The 22,329-nt window shown below is 49.2% G+C and overlaps 1 protein-coding gene across 11 annotated transcripts in view; it reads right to left on the minus strand.

Annotated features, from left to right (window-relative positions):
- Positions 1 to 22,329, minus strand: part of scrib (scribble planar cell polarity protein) — a 166,037-nt gene that overhangs the window by 126,024 nt on the left and 17,684 nt on the right. For all 11 annotated transcript variants that reach the window (XM_069915156.1, XM_069915163.1, XM_069915155.1 and 8 more), the window contains exons 2-11: positions 20,581 to 20,698; positions 17,857 to 17,935; positions 16,769 to 16,858; positions 13,680 to 13,736; positions 13,239 to 13,302; positions 10,299 to 10,373; positions 9,789 to 9,933; positions 9,117 to 9,235; positions 6,924 to 7,123; positions 1 to 167 (exon numbers count right to left, since the gene is read on the minus strand). In XM_069915156.1, coding sequence (XP_069771257.1) covers positions 1 to 167; positions 6,924 to 7,123; positions 9,117 to 9,235; positions 9,789 to 9,933; positions 10,299 to 10,373; positions 13,239 to 13,302; positions 13,680 to 13,736; positions 16,769 to 16,858; positions 17,857 to 17,935; positions 20,581 to 20,698 — 1,114 coding nt within the window. The remainder of the gene's footprint in view (positions 168 to 6,923; positions 7,124 to 9,116; positions 9,236 to 9,788; positions 9,934 to 10,298; positions 10,374 to 13,238; positions 13,303 to 13,679; positions 13,737 to 16,768; positions 16,859 to 17,856; positions 17,936 to 20,580; positions 20,699 to 22,329) is intronic.

Consider the following 22,329-nt stretch of genomic DNA (forward strand, 5'->3'; position numbering starts at 1 on the left):
CGAGGCTGGGAGAAGGCTGCTGGGGCAACAGGTAACAGGTCAGGACCTTCTCTCCCGTCTTCTCATCATCTTCCGTTTGAAACTTCAGCATCGGCTGAGACTGGTTCTCCGCGAGCCACAGAGCTTTCAGGTTCAGGTTGGTCAGAGCAAAGGGGAGATTCAGTAACCTGGGGGAAGAGCACACAGTGAGCAGAGGGGAGACCAGGGGGAGAGACAACAAGATGACCAAGAGGCGATGGGGGGGGTGAAAGAGAGCAACACGGTGAGAGAGAGGGGGTGGTGGGAGAGATACTACGGTGGGAGAAAGAGGACAGTGGGAGAGACAACACGGTACAGAGGGGGGACGGGGAGACAACATGGTGACAGGAGGTGCTTTCAACCTGCGGCACCTGGGTAGCCCTCCTGGGGCCCGGGTGAGATTACTGCATTTTGTGTGCTTCCAACACCTTAAAAATAGCAGCCTAACCTACTCGTTAAATCACCAACATGCCGATTTAAGGGGGTTCCAGTCTCTGCGATAATGTGGTGAGTGACACATCACCCTGTTCCCTGTGTTCTTTCTGTTTAAAGTTCCAGAGGAAACGGGAGACCCATTTCCTCTTTCAAATCACCAGGAAACTTTTACTGGGTTCCCTGACCACCTCCAAGGTAGGTCTGGGACCCAGGTGAATTTTGACTGGGCTTGCCCAGTTTGGCCCTTTCAAATAGCACTGTACCTGGGTCTTTAACCTTGTAAATTCCTGAAGAACACAAGAAATAGGAGCAGGAATTGGCCATTCGGCCGCTCCTCCATTCAATAAAATCATGGCTGATCTGTTCATTGACTCAACTCCACCCGCCTGCCTTTTCCCCATATCCCTTAATTCCGTTTTTGTGTAACTAACTGAACCTTAAATATGTTTAATGAAGTCGCCTCAACTGCTTCCCTGGGTAGAGAATTCCACAGACTCACGACTCACTGGGAGAAACAGTTTTTCCTCATCTTCGTCTTAAATCTTCTCCCCTGAATCTTGGGGCTTGTCCCCTGGTTCTGGTCTCACCTACCTGTGAAAACAATTTTCCTGCCTCAATCTTATCTCTCCATTTCATAGTTTTATATGTTTCTATAGGATCTCTCATTCTTCTGAATTTGGGTGAGAATAATCCTGGAACATTTAGTTCCTCCTCGTAGGTCAACCCCCTCATCTCTGGGATTGACCTGGTGAACCTCCTCTGGACGGCCTCCAAGGTCTGTCTATCCTTCCTCAAGTCTGGAGACCAGAACTGCACACAGTTCTCCCAGGTGCGGCCTCACCAGGACCTTGTACAGTTGCAGCATGACCTCCCTGCTCTTGAATTCAATTCCTCCAGTGATGAAGGCCAACGTTCCATTTGTATCTTCAACCCAACATATTGCGATTCATGCACAAGCCCTCCCAAGTCCCTCTGCACTACAGCAAGCTGCAGTTTTTCACCATTTAAATAATAATCTGCTCGTCTACTTTTCCTACCAGGGTGGATGACCTCACATTTACTAACATTGTACTCCATCTGCCAGGCCTTTTCCCACTCATCTAACTTGATTCTGTCCTTCTGCAGCCTCTCCACATCCTTTGTACAATTTGCTTTTCCATTCAGTTTGGTGTCGTCTGCAAGCTTGGCTACGCTGCACTCTGTCCCCTCTTCCAAATCCTCGATGTAAATGGTGAACAGCTGCGGGCCCAGCACCGACCCCTGCAGCCCCCCCACTTCCCACTGGCTGCCAATCAGAAAAATACCCATTTATCCTGACTCTCTGCCATCCGTCAGTGAACCAATCCTCAATCCATGTCAATATGCTTCCCCAACTCCATTCATCTGTATCTTATTGATAAGTCTCTTGTGCAGAACCTTATCAAATGCCTTCTAGAAATCCAAATATACACCAACCTGTTCCCCTCTATCTACCAGACCCAGTTCTGTCTCCTGGTCTTGATGGGATTTTTCCCAGAACTTTAAGGGAGGTCAGAGAACAAATAGCGGGGGCACTGACAGTGATTTTTCAAAGATCACTGGAGGAGGGGGTGGTACCACAGGATTGGAGGGTTGCAAATGTAGTTCTGTTGTTTAAAATAGGCACAAAGTGTAGGACGAGTAATTATCGGCCAGTAAGTTTGACTTCGGTGGTGGGGAAGGTTATGGAGGGTATTCTTTGAGATAGTACATACAAATATCTGGATAGACAGGGGTTGATTAGGGGCACCCAGCATGGGTTTGTCAAAGGAAAGTCATGTTTGACGAACCTTGTTGAGTTTTTTGAGGAAGTGACAGAAAAGGTGGATGAAGGTAGAGCGGTGGATGTGATCTATTTGGATTTTAGTAAGGATTTTGAGAAGATTCCGCATGGAAGGTTAATAAGGAAGGTTCAGTCACTGGGAATTAGTAGAGAGAGGAATTAGTAGAGAGATTGTGACATTAGAAGGTTGGATGTGTACATGGAGGTGAGGGGGTTGGAGGGTTAAGGGCGGAGTGCAGGAGGGTTTTGAGCTAGTGGAGTTGTTCAAGTGAATCGGTGTGGATTCGAAAAGCTGACATGGCCTGTTTCCACGCGTAAACGGTTATATGGTTATATAAATCGACCAGTTAACCCCATTTTACAAAGCAATTTAAAAGGGCCTGGAGATGGCACAGGAGAGAGACAACACGGTGACAGAGAGGGGAAGGGGGGGGGGGTACACGGTGACAGAAAGAGGATGGGGGGAGCTGCAACATTAATTGCCTCATGGCTCCTGAACTCAATCCCCCAACTAATGAAACCCAACAAATCATAATGCCTCCTTAACTATCTTATCAACTGATGTAACAATCTTGAGGGATTCCTGGACCCATTGCAGTGGGATCTGGACCAGCTGGAAAATGGGCTGAAAAATGGTGGATGGAATTTAATGCAGACAAGTGAGGTGTTGCATTTTGGAAGGACAAATCAAGAAAGGACGTACATGGTGAATGGCACTGAGGAGTGCAGTAGAACAGAGGGACTTGGGAATACAGGAATATTCTACAGCACCATTCAACCCTTCTAGTCTCTGCCGAAATATTATTCAGCTAGTCCCATTGACCTACACCCAGTCCATAACCCTCCAGACCTTTCCCATCCATGTATCTATCCATTTTATTCTTGGAGAACCTTGGTTTTCAATTTTGGAGATTGGACCCTTTTTTATTGGTTGGGTGAAGGCAGTATATAATAATTCAGTTGCTAGGGTGGCAACAAATGGTCAAGCCTCTTTTTTCAAATTATCGCATTCAACTCGTCAAGGTTGTCCCTTGTCACCAGCTCTATTTGCGTTGGTCATCGAACCGTTAGCTCAAGCTCTTAGGCATAATGAGAATATTAGAGGTATAAGAATAGCAGACGATGAATAGAAGATTAATCTATTTGCTGATGATGTTTTGACATATTTAACTAATCCGGAACAATTTTTAATTTATATACAAGAATGTTTAGAACAATATGGTAAATTGTCAGGATAGAAGGTGAATTGAGATAAAAGTGAAATATTACCAAGTTCTGAGGTAAATTATGATCAGTGTAGACAAATTACTAAATTTTGTTGGATTGATAAAATCAAGTAAATATTCAATCATTATACAATTTAAATTATGTACCATTAATGAGAAAGATCAAAGCGGATCTGATTAAGTGGAAGGATTTACCTTTGTCATTAATAGGCCGAGTAAATTGTATTAAGATTAATATCTTTCCGTGAATTCAGAATCTTTTGCAGTCGATTCCTTGTTTATTTTGAAATCTTTTTTTCAGGATTTAAATAAAGTAGTTCGAGAATTTTTATGGAAGGAAAAATTAGCCAGAGGAGCGATACATAAATTACGGAAATTATTGGAAATACGCTTTGGGAGGTTTACCTCATTTTCAAAATTATTATGAAAGAGCTCAATTAAGATTTATTAACCATATGCTGGATGTTTCATGGCCCCACCCTAGCTGGGCTAGGGTAGAATTGGCTGGTATTTCTGAACATTATTCACAATAATTTATATTTAAATGGAATTCTGTTTTATTACAGAGATATAATCTACCGATTTTAAAACATTTGTTAGAGATTTGGACTAAAAGGAATTTATTAATAGGTTCGAAAGGTAAAATATCAGTTCAAGACCCAACATATCAAAATAAATGGATTTGTTTTTCAATGAATAATAGATTTTTAAGAGAATGGCAGATTAAAGGAATAAAGTAATTGCAGGATTGTTTTGAAGAGGGTAAATTTTTATCATTTAATCAACTTAAGAGAGAAATTTGAAATTTCAGTGAATTCTTTGATGTCTATTATCAAGTTAGAACATTAGTGAAAGATAATTTTGGAAGAGAAATGAAAATGACTAAGTTAACAAAATTTTAGTTTATGATTTCTCATTCATTAAATAAGGGTATTATTTCTGAGATTTATGCGTTGTTACAAGACACTACAGATAAAATAAATTTAGATAAATCTAGGATGAAATGGGAAAATTATTTAATTTGTGATATTAATCAGGCTGATTGGGAGACGATGTGTTTTGAGGGTGAGACTCAATTGCTTAATTATTATTTTTTGCACCAGTTATATCTAACCCCTGAGAAATTGAAAAAATATGGATTTAGTCATTCAGAGTTGTGTTTTAGATATGGATTACGTGTCAGAACATTTTTACATTCAATTTGGTTCAATCATTTTGGTATAAAATTAGGGAATTTCTTCAAAATTTGTTTAAGATCCAGTTTTTGTTAGATCCAAAAATTTTTTGTTGGGTTGAACTGCTCCATTTATGGATTTGGGGTTAGACAAGTTTCAGACAGCATTTCTTCATTTAGCATTGGCCGTAGCACGTAAATGTGTTGCGATTTCATGGAAAGACGAGGTTTGAGGTAAATGTAACTCGTTGGCTTTAATGAGTTGAGGTCCTGTATTTATAAGGAGAAAATAACATATAATTTGCATGATAATTACGACTTTTTTGTTAAGATGTGGTCGCCTTATTAGAAATGTATGAATTTAGTAATATCTTAAACTGCTGTGTGTGTTTCTTTTATTTTCTTAATGCTTCCCTTCTGGAGTTTGCTGAGGGTGGGTGGAAGGGGGTGGATTTGTTCTAGTTTTCATTTTTATATTATGGACTTTGTAAAAGTTTTTGTTTTGAACATATTAAATAAAGTTTAAAAAAAAGAAGAAAAGGGTTAAGTTAGGTTAGTTAAGTTAAAGTGTGATTCTGTTTTCATGTTTAACGATAATTAAACACAACTTTGGTTTAAGTAACCATTTGTCTTGGTGAATATCTATACTGCTGCTGGGTTTTGGGGTCCTCTGGGCTCGTAAAACTGGTTTACTTTTGTACCCTTTTTTAAATAACAGAACAACATGAGCTACCCTCCAATCCTCCGGCACCTCACCCGTGGATAAGGATGTTTTAAATGTTTCAGCCAGGCCCCTGCAATTTCTACACTGGTCTCCATCAAGGTCTGAGAGAAAATCTTGTCATCAGACTGGGGGGATTTATCTAACTTTATTCATTGTGAGGCACCAATCACCTCCCCCTCTTTAATCTATGTTCCATGACACTGTATGCTTTCCTTCCTTCTTATGCACTCTACCAGTTTCCCGAGTAAATACTGTTCCAGAAAAACTGCATGAGATCTCCTCCATCTCGTGAGACTCCACACAGAGATGACCTCTCTGATCTTCTAGGGGACTAACTTTTTCCTTTCTCCCTTAATATACCTTCACATTATCTGCCAAAGCAACCTCATGTCTTTTTTTTCCTTCCTGATTTCCTTCTTGAGTATTTTCTTACAATTTCTGTACTCTTCTAGCACCTCATTTGCTTCTTGTTGCCTGTACCTGTTATACACTTCTCTCTTCTTCTTAACCAGATCCCCAATATCCCTTGAAAACCAAGGTTCCCTATGCCTGTTAACTTTGTCTTTAATGCTGACAGGAACTCCCACTGCAGTGTTAAACTTTCTCCTTTGAAGCTCCTCCACTTACTGAACACATCCTTGCCAGAACATAACTTGTCCCAATCCACTCTTCCTAGATCCATTCTCATTTCCACAAAATTGGCCTTTCTCCAATTTAGAATCTCAACCTGAGGCCCAGACCCATCCTTCTCCATAATTAACTTGAAACTAATGGCATTATGGCCACTGGACCCAAAATGTTCCCCTGTACATACTTCTGTCCTGTCTCGTTCCCTCATAGGAAATCCAGTATTGCACTCTCTCTCTAGTTGATACCTCTGTATGTTGATTTAGAAAACTTTCCTGAATACATTTGACAAACTCCAAGCCGTCCAGCCCTTTTACAGGATGGGAGTCCCAGTCAATTCAGAAAACTTTGCCACAAAGACATTTATTCCAGAATTCAAATCATTAACATACAACGTAGGGAGAAGTGGCCCCAACACTGACCCCTGTGGAACCATATGGGAACCAGTAGCCGACCAGAGTCGGATCCCTTTATCCCCACCCTCTGCTTCCTGCCGATCAGACAATGCTCTGCCCACACAAGTATACTTCCTGTAATTCCTTGGGACCCCTCATCTTGTTTGGCAGCCTCATGTGCGGCCCCTTTTGAAAGTCCAAATACATATCTATTGCCTCTCCTTTGTCCAGCCGGCCTGTGGTTTCCCCAAATAATTGCTGTAGGTTCATCGGGCAAGAATTTCCCTGAGGGAAACCATGATGACTCGACCTCTCTTCTCAGACTCCCTCCCCCAGGTTCTCAGTCACCTCATCCTTGACAATCGACTCCAACCACCGATGTTACACGAACAGGTCTATAGTTTCCGTTCTGCTGCCTCCGACCCCTTTTTAAATAGGAGAGTGGCCTTTGTAATTTCCCGGTCCTCTGGGACCAGGTCAGAATCTACAGACTATTGGAAGATCATTACTGGTACCATCCTACCTGTTGCCAGCCACATCCAGTACATGGATCTCGGAAGCTTTGGCTAGCTCCGGTGGGAGATGCGTTAGTTTGTTGTCACGGAGACTCAGCACATTCAAACTTGCACAGCCTCCCAATTCAGCTGGAAGATCCACCAATCTGTTCCGATCAGCATTCAGGTTTGTCAGTAGCTTGAGTTTTCCAATTGATTTAGGAAGTGTCTGAAATTGATGCAAGAGAAATACGAATGCTGAACGTTTAACATGACCTTTCAGTGTTGAAAGATATCCCAGTGTGCTTTAGACCATTAAAGCATAAGATATAGGACCAAAATAGGCCATTCAGCCCATCGAGTCTGCCTCACCATTCAATCATGAGCTGATCCATTTTCCCACAGCCCCACTGCCTAGCCTTCTCCTCATAACCTTTGATGCCCCGGCTAATCAAGAACTGATCAATCTCAGTCTAAAATACACCCAATGACCCAGCGTCCACAACTACCTGTGATAACAAATGCCACAGATTCACCACCCTCTGGCTAAAGAAATATACGCACATCTCTGTTCTAAAAGGAAACCCTTCAATCCTAAAGTTGTGCCCTCTTGTCCTGGACTTTTACAGTCCTGGCTTGTTGGTGATATGTGTGCCCAAAGTGAGCTCCCACTTTAATGCCATGGCACAAGTGCATTGCAGCTACAATGTCAGTGTAAGTTTCACTGTTCCTCTTCTCATCAGGGGAAGGTGGCTGATGTAACGGGGACCCAACAGGACAATGGGTTGGGGGGGGGGGGGGTGAGCAACCAGCAAAGAGCAGGTCCTGTCGGGGTTACTGCTCAGACGTCAACAACATAGTCCTGTGTGACCCTGCCCCATTCCCTGTGTTCGTAGAACACCAGCACAGATCAGGCCTTTCGGCCCTCAATGTTGTGCTGACTATATATTTCTTTAAAAAAGGACTAAACTCTCCCTACCCCATCACCTTTCATCCATGTGCCTGTCTAAGCCTCCTAAATGCCCTCAAATGTTCCAGCCTCCAGGCACCCACACACCTCTCTTTTAAAAAACCTACTCCAAACAGCTCCCCTAAAAATTCCTGGCTGCAGGGGTTGTTGAAGTTGCTGGCCCAGCACAACTTCTGTCGGCCCCGGGTCTTTCGGAAGATGGGTCTGGCATATTTACGAAAAACAAACAAACTCGACCACCGTACAAAACATTAGTCCACAACAGGAGAAGGCAAGTTTCACGTTGATTGAACTCAGTCCTCCTTGGAGCCCACCATCCTGTCTTTCCCATGTCAAAATGAGAGTCCGCAACGTGAGTCCTTTATCCAGACAATGAGGTAGCAGATCGATAAACAGAAATCCCCAGATACTTCACAAACCGGCTCCCTGGCAATCCGCCAAATACTCCTGAACTCCTCGAAGGTGAGGCGGAGGCTCCCAGGTCTTTGAGACACTGTCGAAAAGTCATCGTCAACTGACCTCTGAGCTCATCAGTGATGAGCCAGCGGTGGAATCACCGACATTAAACTTTTAACGGCAAATTAAACAGAATATATTTGTTCCGCAATGGAGTAAATCCACCGTGGCAAACTGCCAGCTAATGGCTGGAACTGTGTAGTTGAAGACTGCAGAGCTTTACTCACAAGCAGTGGACTTCTTCTGAATGGGAAGTCTGCCCAAGTTCTCCCACACCTCACACACAAAACCTCCTTCCATTCAAACCCCACTAAACCCATTTCAATCATTCATCTTTTTGTCTTCCCAAAGGTGTGGCCTGAGACTTCTGCATCATTGCACTGAGGTGGCCATTCCAAAAGGAGAACATGGTCACAAATGTATATTACACACACACAGTGTGTTTGCATTTGTTGTTTTTGCAAAACCATTTAAAGTGTGTGCATGCATGTGTGTGTAAAATAATAACCTAAGACCATGTCCTCCTTCTTGAAAATTTGGAAATGGCCACCCCCTCCCCTCAGTACTTCCCCTCCCTCAGTGTCGCCCCCAACCCCACAATGCTGCCCATCCCAGGGTGAGATTGGTACCACCAACAATCCCCACTGAAAGTGGGAGTGCATCCCTTCCCTCTATGCCACCCGTGCCAGGGTGAGATTGGTACCACTGACGTTGCCCATTGAACCGGTGGGAGTGCCTGTGAGCCCGGACCCACCCTACTACCATAGAAGACAAGCGTTCTGCCAACCCAGCTTACCATGAGCAGGTTCTCAGTGAGGATCAGCTCCGTCAGGTGTGTGCACTCGCCCACAGCCTCCGTCAGCTCTGTCAGCCGGTTCTGGTCCACCTTCAGAATGGACAACTGCTTCAGTTGGCCTGGAACGGCACAGAGACCTCTAGCAGTGTCTGCCCAAACCCAGGTCGGTAGTGTGGGGAGTCCACCCTCCCACTGCTGGTCACTCCTGGGGTTGGGGGGGGGGGGGGGGAGAGAGACAGAGAGAGAGAGAGAGAGAGAAACAGACAGAGACAGAGAGAGGAAGGGAGAGACAGACAGACAGAGAGGCATGGGGGGGAGGTGGAGGGGGAGAGGGAGCGCAGATTTCTCTGGGCTGGGGGAAGGGTCTCCAGATGAAACCGAGGTCTCCGGGAAGGGGTCTCCGGAGGTGGAGGGGTTGTGGGGTATGGTCTCCGATATTATCTCTCGACATGCTCAAGTAGGGGGGAGATATCACCGGGAAGTTGGAGCGCTCTCCGGTGGGGGGGGTCCCCAGGAAGGGGAGTGTAGGAGGGGGTCTCCAGGCAGAACGAGGGAGACAGGAGAGGAGAGGAGCCCTTCTTGTACCTTTCCCGCCCCTCTACCTTGAGCAGGACACAGACTAGTCCAGATTTCCTTCCACCCAGCCACACCTGTCTATCCAGGACCACTCACCGATGCCATCCGGCACACACTCCAGTGGGTTCTGGGACAGGAGCAGGTCTGTCAGTGCCATCAGTCCCTTGATCTCATCAGGAAGCATTTCCAATTTGTTCACTGAAACATCGAGGCACACCAGGCGTTTGAGATTTCCTAGTTCCTAGAACAGATGGAGACCACATCTCACAAACCCAGAGCCCATGTCCTCATGTCAATCCCCAAACCAATCCCAGTGCCTCACTCTCCCCCCAAACACTGCCCACAGCCTGTAGCAGCTGGTGGAGCCACGTCCTGTTGTTCTCCGAATGAGTGATAAACCTCATCACTTTGCAACAACTCCCTTGGCCTCACTGTTCTTTTGCCCACGTGAATTATGTACCCCTCAGTGCCACAGGACACACGATGAGTGGGGAAATCTCTCTCCATCCCCCTTGCTCAGAGAGACCCTTCACATCACTGCACTGCCACCCCACTGCATGCTGTTCCTGGATGCACGAGCACCATGTGTCCACACCATGCTCTCACCGGTGGTAATGCAGTGAGCTGGTTCCTGTCCAGCCACAGTTCCCGGAGGTTTGGCAAGGCTCCTAAAGTGTCCGGCTGAAAAACAATGAATAAATTGTTCAGTCACACACCCTGCAGAACTTGCAGAGCAAGCACAGAAAACAACCCATCCATCAATAAAAGCTGCATAAAGTGTTGGCAGAGCACCAAGATCCAGTCCAGCCCAATCACAGACACCTCATACACCACAGTCCCAGATCACTGAGAGCAGTGAAAAAAGACTGTGGCCCAAAGCCTGTCAACCTGCCTTCCTCCTTGGAAAGAAGTTTGGATGGCATGAGATCTGTCAATAACTACCTTGCAACCTGGCCTGTCCCCACAACGACTAACCTGTGACCCGCCCGGCCTGTCCCCACACTGACTAACCTGTGACCCGCCCGGCCTGTCCCCACAACGACTAACCTGTGACCCGCCCGGCCTGTCCCCACACTGACTAACCTGTGACCCGCCCGGCCTGTCCCCACACTGACTAACCTGTGACCCGCCCGGCCTGTCCCCACAACGACTAACCTGTGACCCGCCCGGCCTGTCCCCACAACGACTAACCTGTGACCCGCCCGGCATGTCCCCACAACGACTAACCTGTGACCCGCCCGGCCTGTCCCCACACTGACTAACCTGTGACCCGCCCGGCCTGTCCCCACACTGACTAACCTGTGACCCGCCCGGCCTGTCCCCACAACGACTAACCTGTGACCCGCCCGGCCTGTCCCCACAACGACTAACCTGTGACCCGCCCGGCCTGTCCCCACACTGACTAACCTGTGACCCGCCCGGCCTGTCCCCACACTGACTAACCTGTGACCCGCCCGGCCTGTCCCCACAACGACTAACCTGTGACCCGCCCGGCCTGTCCCCACAACGACTAACCTGTGACCCGCCCGGCATGTCCCCACAACGACTAACCTGTGACCCGCCCGGCCTGTCCCCACAACGACTAACCTGTGACCCGCCCGGCCTGTCCCCACACTGACTAACCTGTGACCCGCCCGGCCTGTCCCCACACTGACTAACCTGTGACCCGCCCGGCCTGTCCCAACAACGACTAACCTGTGACCCGCCCGGCCTGTCCCCACAACGACTAACCTGTGACCCGCCCGGCATGTCCCCACAACGACTAACCTGTGACCCGCCCAGCCTGTCCCCACACTGACTAGACCTTGACCTAACCTGTATACACACACTGTCTACATCATAACCAGGCCTGTTCCCACACTGAGTAGACCGTGACCCAGCCTGTTCCCGCACTGATTAGACCACGACCCAGCCTGTCCCCACACTGACGACAACGCAACCAGCCTCTCCCCACACTGACTACACCGTGACCCCGGGCTGTCCACACACTGACTACACCGCGACCAGGCCTGCCCCCACGCTGACTACACTGTGACATGGTCTGTCCCCACACTGTCCACAACGTGACCCAGCCTGTCCACATACCGACTACACTGTGACCAGGCCTTCCCCCACGCTGACTACACTGTGACATGGTCTGTCCCCACACTGTCCACAACGTGACCCAGCCTGTCAACATACTGACTACACTGTGACCAGGCCTTCCCCCACACTGACTACACTGTGACATGGTCTGACCCCACACTGTCCACACACTGACTACACCCGTTCAAATCTCCACACTGGGAAACGACTCAATCTCTCCCATATCACTTCTCCCTTGTGTTGTGCCACCACGTGAAGTTCAGCAGAGTTGCACCATTAGGCCCCATTCCTATCATGGCTGCCCTCTCCTGCCTTTCAGCCTTCTTCTCCTGCCTTCTCCCCATCACCTTTGACACCTTTAGTCATCAAGAACTAATCAACCTCTTCTTGAAATCCACTGAAAGACACAATCAAATGTGACAATAAATTCTATTCTCACCATCTTCTGGCTGAAGAAACCTCATTTCAACCACAGAAGATTACAGCACAGAAACTGGCCTCTTCAGCCCTTCTAGTCTGGGCTGAACTTTCTTTTTCTGCCCAGTCCCACTGACCTTCATCCAGTCCATATCCCTCCATCCCTCTCCCATCCATGTACCTTTCCAAATTCTTCATAAATGTTAAAATTGAGCCCGCATTTGCCACCTCCACTGGAAGCTCATTCCACACCCCCACCACTCTCCGTGTGAAGAAGTTCCCTCCTAAACTTTACCCCTTTTACCCTCAACCTATGTCCTCTGGTTTGTATCTCACCCACCCTCAGTGGGAAAAAGCCGACCTACATTTACTCTGTCTGTCCTCCTCATCATTTTAAATACCTCCATCAAATTCCCCCTCATTCTTCTACGCTCCAGGGAATAAAGTCTTAACCTGTTTAGCCTTTCCCTGTAACTCAGTTCCTGAAGTCCGGGCAACATCCAAGTCAATCTTCTCTGCACTCTTTCTATCGTATTGATATCTTTTGTGTAGTTCAGTGACCAAAACGGCGCACAATTCTCCAAGTTTGGCCTTAAAGGTCTTATACAACTTGACCATAACATCCCAACTCCTACACTATTACTTTGAGTTATGAAGGCCAAGATGCCAGAAACGTCTGACGTTCATTGAGAGACTGTGCCCTCTGGTCCTGGACTCTCCCACTTCCATGAGGAGTTGACAAGATCTGTCCTTGCTATTCTCTATCTCCCCGGGGACCTGACTTGCATGAATCACATTCATTTTGGTCCTCAACAACTCCACACCGGTATCATATCACAAAGAACACAGAAGGTTCATCAATCAAATCACAGCAACTGAAAACTGAAAGCCAAAGCAGCAAGGTCACTCAACGGCTCCCAAAAGGTCTCCAGTCTGCATCCACACACACAGGCTGACCTACTGAGACCAGTCATGATTTATGGTTTTGGGGACGTGAAACAGAACGATTCTGCCTGAGTGACGGAGGGGAAACGGATTCATTACCAGCATTTCTAGCTCGTTGCTGCCCAGATCCAACTCCTCCAGCTTCACCAAGAATGACAGTGACCTGCAGGCATAGGAATGGATACAATGAGTCAGGGATGCCAGAGCTGGCAGCTCCTCGGGGACCACCCCCCTGCAGGTACATGGAGGGGGAGTAACATGGCAGAGTGAGGGTGTGGTGGTGAGGGGGAAGGGAAGGATGGGAGGGGAAGGGAGCGGGGGAAGGAGGAAGGGAAGAGGGAGGGTGAGGAGAGGTGGGAGGGAGAGTTGGGAGCGTGGCAGGGGGGTAAAGGCAGCGGGGTGGTGGGGTGGGGGGAAAGGTGGGTGGAGGGAAGAGACATGAATGAGACCCATGGGAATAGCAGCCCTGGAGTCGCTGCACTAACTCAAAAGGCCTCAGCGATGAAACACTGAAAATTCTTCACCATGTTTGGTACTCACGTTGGCAGCGTCTTCAGAAGGTTCTCCCGGAGTTCCAGGGTAACCAGGTTCGATAAACTGCAAACACAGAGAGAGTGAGCATCGTGCGCCCAGCTGTAGGGAGCAGACAGCGAAGGACACACAGGCAGTCAGCTGCTGGAGATTTGAGGTCAAAGGACCCACACCAGGCTGCGGGCTGCTGGAGACACACCAGGCTGCGGGCTGCTGGAGACACACCAGGCTGCGGGCTGCTGGACCCACACCAGGCTGCGGGCTGCTGGAGACACACCAGGCTGCGGGCTGCTGGACCCACACCAGGCTGCGGGCTGCTGGAGACACACCAGGCTGCGGGCTGCTGGACCCACACCAGGCTGCGGGCTGCTGAACCCACACCAGGCTGCGGGCTACTGAACCCACACCAGGCTGCGGGCTGCTGAACCCACACCAGACTGCGGGCTGCTGGAGACACACCAGGCTGCAGGCTGCTGGACCCACACCAGGCTGCGGGCTGCTGGAGACACACCAGGCTGCAGGCTGCTGGAGACACACCAGGCTGCGGGCTGCTGGACCCATACCAGGCTGTGGGCTGCTGGAGACTGGCTCATGGGAACCAGATATCATCAGATCTGGGATTCAAGAGGGTGCTCAGAGCAAGAAAGGCTCTGATCGTGTCGGAGGTTGGGATCTAGAGCTCAGGTGGCTGATGGATCAAACAGGAGTCAGTGCGGCTGCAGGAGCGCCGGACACTCAGTGACTCTGAAGGGACCCTCTTTTGCTTCTCTTTCTCTGACTGTAAGTGGCTCCGGGCAATGCTCATGGCAACCTTTGCCTGTCTTACGACAGTTTCATGTAATACTACAGTTGTGTTTCATTGCATGACATGAAGTAACATGTTTTGGGCCTGATCCCTTCGTGGAGGTATGAGCAGAAAGCAGGCTAACACCTGAATGAAAAGGTGGTGGAGAGGAGGGAGGAAGAAGGGAGGAGGAGAACAGGTGGGAGGGTAGAAGAGAACAATAGCCTATCTGTTCTTTTCTAACAGCTCCTCTCAATTGCTCTCATAAAACCACAAGGATCAACTTGTCTTATCTATTTATTGTTTATTACATGACAATAAATAGTATGTATCTGATCTGATCATTGCATTCGCCTTCTTCACAATCGACTCAACTTGAAGGTCAACCTTCAGTGAATCCTGCACAAAGATCCCAAGTCCCTTTGCAACTCCAAATTTTGAATTTCCTCCCCATCCAAATAATAATCCTTCCACCAAAGTCCCCGACCGTACACATTCCAACATTGTATTTCATTTGCCATTTTGTTTGCTCATTCTCCTAATCCAAGCCTCCCTGTTTCCTTCTCACTACGTCGTGTACAAGTAAAAAAAGTCCTAGGGTTCCCGAAAAGATGAGAAGGGGAAAATTAATATTGGATAAAGCAGGTCTGTCCAAGGCTTTGAACATCTATTTTGTGTTGGTCTTCATAGTGCAAGATGCAGGTAAGATAACAGTGGTGTTACGGATGCAATGGGAGGTGAGGATGTCGATACAATCACAATCTTTAAAGAGGTGGTTCTGAGCAAGCTGGTGCATCGATAGGTAGACAACTCGCCTGGTCCTGAAAGAAGTGGGAGAAGGTGAAGTTCATGCATTTGTGGTAATTTACCCAAATTCATTGGACAGCTCTCAGCAGATTGAAAGACCACATGTAGCTAAAATGTAGGTTATAATCCGCCAGTGAATTTAATATACATTGTCAGGAGAAGGCTTGAAGCTATCTTCAAGCTAGAAGATGCACGGTAAATGGTCGGGCACTGAGGAGTGTGGTAGAACAGAGGGATCTGGGAATACAGATACATAATTCCCTGAAAGTGGCATCACAGGTGGACAGGGTTGTAAAGAGAGCTTTTGGCATCTTGGCCTTCATAAATCAAAGTATTGAGTCCAGGAGTTGGGATGTTATGGTAAAGATGTATAAGACATTGGTGTGGCTAAATTTGGAGGATTGTGTGCAGTTTTGGTCACCAAACTACAGGAAAGATATCAATAAGATAGAAAGAGGGCAGAGAAGATTTACTAGGATGTTGCCTGGACTTCAGGAACTGAGTTACAGGGAAAGGTTGAACAGATTAGGACTTTATTCCCTGGAGTGTAGAAGAATGAGGGAAGATTTGATGGAGTTAATATTAAACATAATTAAAATTACGAGGGGGATAGACAGAGAAAATTTAGATCAGCTCTTTCCACTGAGGGTCGGTGAGATACAAACCAGAGGACATGGGTTACGAGAGAAAGGGGAAAAGTTTAGGGGGATCATGACGAGGATCTTCTTCACACAGAGAACGGTGGGGGCGAGGAACAAGCTGCCAGTTGAAGTGGTGAATGCGGGCTCAATTTGGACAGGTACGTGGATGGGAGAAGTATGGAGGGCTATGGACTGGTGCAGATCAGTGGGACAAGGCAGAAAAATAGTTCGACACAGACTAGAAGGGGCTGTTTCTGTGCTATAATGTTCTATAATTCTAAATAAAACATAACATTGATAGATCAGGTGCAAGCAGCTGATTTTAGCATGGATTGGGCATAATTTTCATGCACAAAGTGAAGGGAAGGAAATTTAGAGGAGACATAAGGGTTAAGTATATTTTTTACACAGAGAGTTGTGGGGGTCCTGGAATGCCTTGCCAGGGATGGTGGTGGGGCATTTAAGAGACTCTCATACAGACACATGGATGGAAGAAAAATAGAGGGTTACAGGGTAGGGAGGATTTAGTACATTTTTAAAGAAATATATGGGCCAGCTCAAAATCGAGGGCTGAAGAGCCTGTACTGTGCTGTTCAATTATGTTCAGTAGACACATGGGTCGCAGGGAATATACCTATGCAGCACAGTTTCATGTAATAAAACAGCTGCTAATGTTCTGGCAAACGACAGAACATCTGCTCCTACAGTTGTGGGCCACAGGGTGACAGGGTGTCTGAGGGGTAAACCAGTCTGCAGAGATATGATGAAGTGGTCAGGGATCAGCTCGTGCTGTGACCTGTCTGTTCAAATGTTCAGCGGATTCTCAGTTCGGCAGGTACTCATCACCAGTTCTGTTGCTCACTTACTTGCCAATGTCACTGGGCAGGAACTGCAGGGACACGTCGTTGAGGGAAAGATGAGCGAGAATGCGTAGCTGTGTGAATCCGTCTGGCAGCCTGCGGGAGACATATCCAAACACAGATGGCAACAGGTTGAGAGAACACAGCGGCCTGACAGATCCCCTGTCCCTCCACCAGTGTTCCCAGAGCAGGGTATGAGAACAGGGTCCCTGGGCGGGGGGGGGGGGGGGGGGATGTCAGTGAGCAGTTAACTCATTCCGTATTATCCCACACCAGGGTCAGTGAATAGTGAACCCATGCCCCCATCCCTGGGGTCAGTGAATCGTGAATGCACCCACCACCCCCAGGGTGAGCTGTGAACCCATACCCCCACCCCTAGGATCAGTGAACAGTTAACCAACTCCCCCCCAGGTATCAATGAGCAGTGACCCCACCTGAGATCAGTGAGAAGGGTCTCCCCCAACCCCCCCCCCCCCCGCCCAGGGATTCCTCTGACATCACCCCCCCCCAACAGTCAGTCTGCATGGTCTCCCCCAGCCCCAGGCTTAGGGGGTCTGTGAGCAGGTACTCCCCCACCTCCAGGGATCAGGGGGTCTGTGAGCTGGGTCTCCCCCACCTCCTGGGGTCAGGGGATCTGTTAACAGGGTCTCTTCCACCTCCTAGATTTAGGGGTCTGTGAGCAGGGTCTCCCCCACCTCCTAGGGTTTGGGGTCTGTGAGCAGGGTCTCCCCCACCTCTTGGGGTCAGGGGATCTGTGAATAGGGTCTCCCCCACCTCCTAGGGTTGGGGTCTGTGAGCAGGGTCTCCCCCAACTCCTGGGGTCAGGGGATCTGTGGATAGGGTCTCCCCCACCTCCTAGGGTCGGGGTCTGAGAGCAGGGTCTCCCCCACCTCCTGGGGTCGGGGTCTGTGAGCAGGGTCTCCCCCACCACCTGGGGTCAGGGGATCTGTGAATAGGGTCTCCCCCACCTCCTTGGGTCAGGGGTCCATGAGCAGAATCTCCCCCTCACCCTGGGGGCATGCAAGTAGTTCTCCCCCACACCCCAGGGTCCGCATGCAGGCCGAAATTGAGGGTCTGAGAGCTGAGAACCGTACCTGGAGAGTGGGTTTCCACTGAAATCAGCAATTTCCAGAGATTTGCAGAATTTAATGCTCTCTGGAATTTCAGGAATATCTGTGGAGACAATACCACCAAGGTTTAACTCAACCGTCCAGAACCAGCCACAAGGCCATTTGGTCCGTCAAGCCTGCTCAGGCATTCGAATCTTGGCTGGTGTATTCTCCCTCTCACCCCATCTCCAGCCTTCTCCTCACCTTTGATGCCCAGCTAAAAGAACCAATCGACATCCACTTTAATCCACCCAATGACCCGACCTCCACACCCATCTGTGGCAACAAATTCCAGATTCACCACCATCTGGCTGAAGAAACCAGATCGGATCATGACTATATATTGTCATGTAATTAAAACAAATAAATTTAATATTACATGAAATTCCCTTGAGATTTGTAGGAGCTTTGCCCAATGCTCCTTGTGGTCAGAAACAGAGAACTAAAAGAGAGTCCCTTCATGAGTCACCAAGTGTCCAGGGATTTGCCTCCAGCCGTACGGACTCCAGTCCAGTTCAGCCCAAGCTCCAGATCCAATCCTTCCACACGACGAGAAGCCTTCAGCGCCCAGGCCCCTTCAGGAGCCCATCTTGCCCTCAGCACCCTCTCGAATCCTGGTTCCAATACCTGCTTCTCATGAGCCACTCTCCAGCAGCTGCAGAACTCAAGACGCCAGCTGCTCGCAACCTGTCTGTGTCCTTCAGCCGCTGAGTCCCTCACTGGTCCACCACCGTAGTCACCGTCCTGTTGGGTCATCTCCTCTGCTTCTCCTTTTCAACGTGGGGGAGGGGGGTGGTTTCTCCCCGTTACTAGAGCCATCGGCAATCGGACTGGACAGTGGGACCCCACGAGGCCGCTGTGTCTCCGCTTTTCTGGGTCCTCACCAGTGGCAGAGCTCCTGTTACACCAGCACCGCCATGTTTTTCCTCTTTTTTGGCTGAAGAAACTACTCCTCATCCCTGCTCCAAAAGGAAGCACTTTTATTCTGAGGCCATGCCCTCTGGTCCCACCACTGGAAACATTTCCACATCCAGTTAAACTAGAAAACCTGCAGATACTGGGTCAAGGGAAGTAGACAATTTCCTCCGGCCCATTTGTGGATTGATCACCACATGTACTCTATCCACCCATTGCTTTGAAGGGAAATCCCTTCGTCCTTCTGAACTCCAGCGAGAACTGGCTCCAAGCCATCACACTCCTACGATCCCCCTCTCATCCTTGGAATCATTCCCCTAAACCTCCTCTGGACGCTCTCCAGCCCCAACACATATGTGGGTCAAACTGCTTGCATAGTGGTCTGACCAAGGCCTCAGCAAGACGTCCTTGTTCTTACATTCCCGGACACTAACACTGCATCTGCCTTCCTTCTCATCACCTCAACTAGCACGTTAACCTTATCGGACTCTGCACTGGGGCTCACAGCCCCCTTGAACCTCCGCTTTTTGAATTCTCTCTCCATTCGGAAACAGTCGCTACCATTCTTCCCACCAAAGTGCACAATCATACACTTCCCCTCACTGTATTCCATCCGCCTCGTCTCTGCCAAACCTTTCCACCTGTCCATCCCTCTGATCCTTCACCCTCCCCCCAGTCAGCCCTGACCCTTCACTCTTCCCCCATGCAGTCACCCCGATCCTACTCGTCCCAATACACCCGACCCTTAACCCTTCACCCAGTCACCTCGACCCTTCATTCTGACCTTCATCCTTCCCGTGCAGTCACCCCTGACCTTCACCCTTCCCGTGCAGTCACCCCTGACCTTCACCCTTTCCCGTGCAATTATCCCTGACCCTTCACCTCCAGTCACCCTGACCCTACACATCTCAATTCACCCGACCCTTAAACCTTCACCCAATCACCTCGACCCTTCACCTATACAGTCATCCATGACTCTTCACCCCCCATGCAGTCATCCCAACCTTCAACCTTCCCCAGTCATCCCTGACCCTTCACCTCCACGCAGTCACCCTAACCCTACACATCTCAATTCACCCAACCCTTCACCATACACAGTCACCCCTGACCCTACATAGTCATCCCTGAGCCTACACACACCCCCCACACTGTCACCCCTGACACTACAGTCATCCCTGAGCCTACACACCCCCCACACAGTTACCCCTGACCCTACACAGTCACCTGTGAGCCTACACACCCCCCACCCAAGCAGTCACCCCAACCCTACACATCCCAATTCGCCCAACCCTTAACCCTTCACCCAGTCACCTCGACCCTTCACCACCACACACAGTCATCCCTGAGCCTACAAACACCCCCATGTAGTCACCCCTGACCCTTTGCCTTCCTTCTACACAGTTTGAAACAAGGGAAGACTATGAAGAGTTGGTTGTTTAAGCCAAAGGGTGCAGAGCTTTCTGTTGCTGAGGCAGTCGAACGTCTGGATGCCCTCTCTGGCAGAGGGGCAGGGTCTAAATCAGGGGGTGCATTCGCAGAGGAGTAGATCACTTTGAAACAACAGTCAATGAGAATGATGTGTAACTAGCACAGCAATGGGAGCGCCTTTCTGGTGGACTAGCCGTGAGGCAGGATGTCTCCTACAACCCCACCCACCCTTCCCTCATACCCCACACCCACAGACTAGTGTGCTCTGAGCCAATGGCATTTCTGTGCTACACAATTCTACGGCCAAGAACTTGGGTCAGCTTGTGAGGGTGAAGTGGATGTGATTGTGACCCTGGTTTTACTCACCGTTGCGAGAGATGTCGAGCTCCACCAGCTGCATGAAGTTGGCCACCTCCGGTGGAAGACACTGGATGTCATTGTCACTCAGGCCAAGCTTTCGCAGGTTCAGCAGACGAAAGAAAGGCTGTGGGGCAAGGGAAAGGATGAGTGCTGAAGGCAGGCCCAGACTGGTCTACAGGGGCAAGGACAGCCAGAGAGGGAAGGGCTTGACCGAGGTGGTGGAGGTTTATATGGGTCGGCACAAAGTCAATTATTGCCCATAACATCTTTTCCTCAGTGTCAGTCCCTCTTCTCCAACTGCCCCATGACACAGGCCAGTGTGCTCTGGGCCACTGGTGTCACCTCCAATTCCCTCCTCTCCAACTGCCCCATGACACAGACCAGTGTGTTCTGGGCCACTGGTGTCACCTCCAATTCCCATCTCTCCAACTGCCCCATGACACCGACCAGTGTGTTCTGGGCCACTGGTGTCACCTCCAATTCCCTCCTCTCCAACTGCCCCATGACACAGACCAGTGTGCTCTGGGCCACTGGTGTCACCTCCAATTCCCTCCTCTCCAACTGCCCCATGACACAGACCAGTGTGCTCTGGGCCACTGGTGTCACCTCCAATTTATTCCCCAGCTTCCACAAGCTTCAAGCTTCAGAGATTTAACTACTTGAAGACGCTGTCAATGACAAACAAGAACACGAGAGATCGGAGCAGGAGTTGGTCATCCGGCCCATTGAGCCTGATGAAATGGTCATGAATTCAGCACTCAGCTCCACCTTCCCACCCCATAACCCTCATTTCCAATTCCCCCACCATTCAAAGACTTTTGGCTGGGTACTTGGATCGGGCAAACATTATGGTATATGGACCTGATGCAGGTCAATGGGATCTGTGTAGGTGGACATCTTGGTCAGCACAGGCAGGGCCTCATACTGCGGGATTCTATGGTTGAGCATGTGGGACAGCTTGCGAGCGTGAAAGAGGCATGATTCACCCTGAAACACGTGCTGCCCTGGCTGAGAGGTGTTCCTGCCTGCTCTGTCATCGACTTGCCTGAGGATGATGGACCACTCACCAACGACAAAATGGAAACACCCCGGGAATTTGCAGCCAGTGCAAGTGTAAGGTTTACACCGCGATGAAACACCATTCAAAGGTTCATCAGAGGCTGTGCTGCTTGTTCCTACCCTCTCCCAAATCCCAATGGTTAATTGCAGGCAGACAGAGGGAGGGAAAGGGCATTCCCAGACACTGCTGATACCCAGTCTGGAGTAAAACAACTTGATGGAGCAACTCAGCCAATGTGGAGATGGAAGGGAGGGTCACGTCTCGCATCCAACCCTGCATCGTGACTGCGTGGAGGGGCGAGAGATGGGGGAGGGGGAAGAGTGAGACAGGGAGCATAGGGGTCAGGGGAGAGGGGGAGTGGGCTTGTTAAGAACAGGAGGGTGAGAGATAGAAGTAGACAAAAAAGGGAAGGAGTGCATGAAAGGAGAGAGGGAGAGCGTGAGAGCAAGGGAGGAAAGCTTGAGGGCTGGGGGAGATGGGGGCATTGGAGGGGGAGAAGGGGGAGATAGGGGTGTTGGAGGGGGAGATGGGGGCGTTGGAGGGAGTTGAAGAGGAAAGAGGGGGAGGGCCGGGGCAGGGGGGGAGAGTGTGGGCATTAGAAGAGGAAAGGGGGAGCATTGGATGGGAAAAGGGAGAATGTTGGAGGGGGAGCACCGGGGCAGGGGAGAGGGATGCGTTGGAGTGGAATCGTTGGA

This window comes from Narcine bancroftii, chromosome 1 (assembly GCF_036971445.1).
Source record: "Narcine bancroftii isolate sNarBan1 chromosome 1, sNarBan1.hap1, whole genome shotgun sequence".
NCBI classification, from domain to species: Eukaryota; Metazoa; Chordata; class Chondrichthyes; order Torpediniformes; family Narcinidae; genus Narcine; species Narcine bancroftii.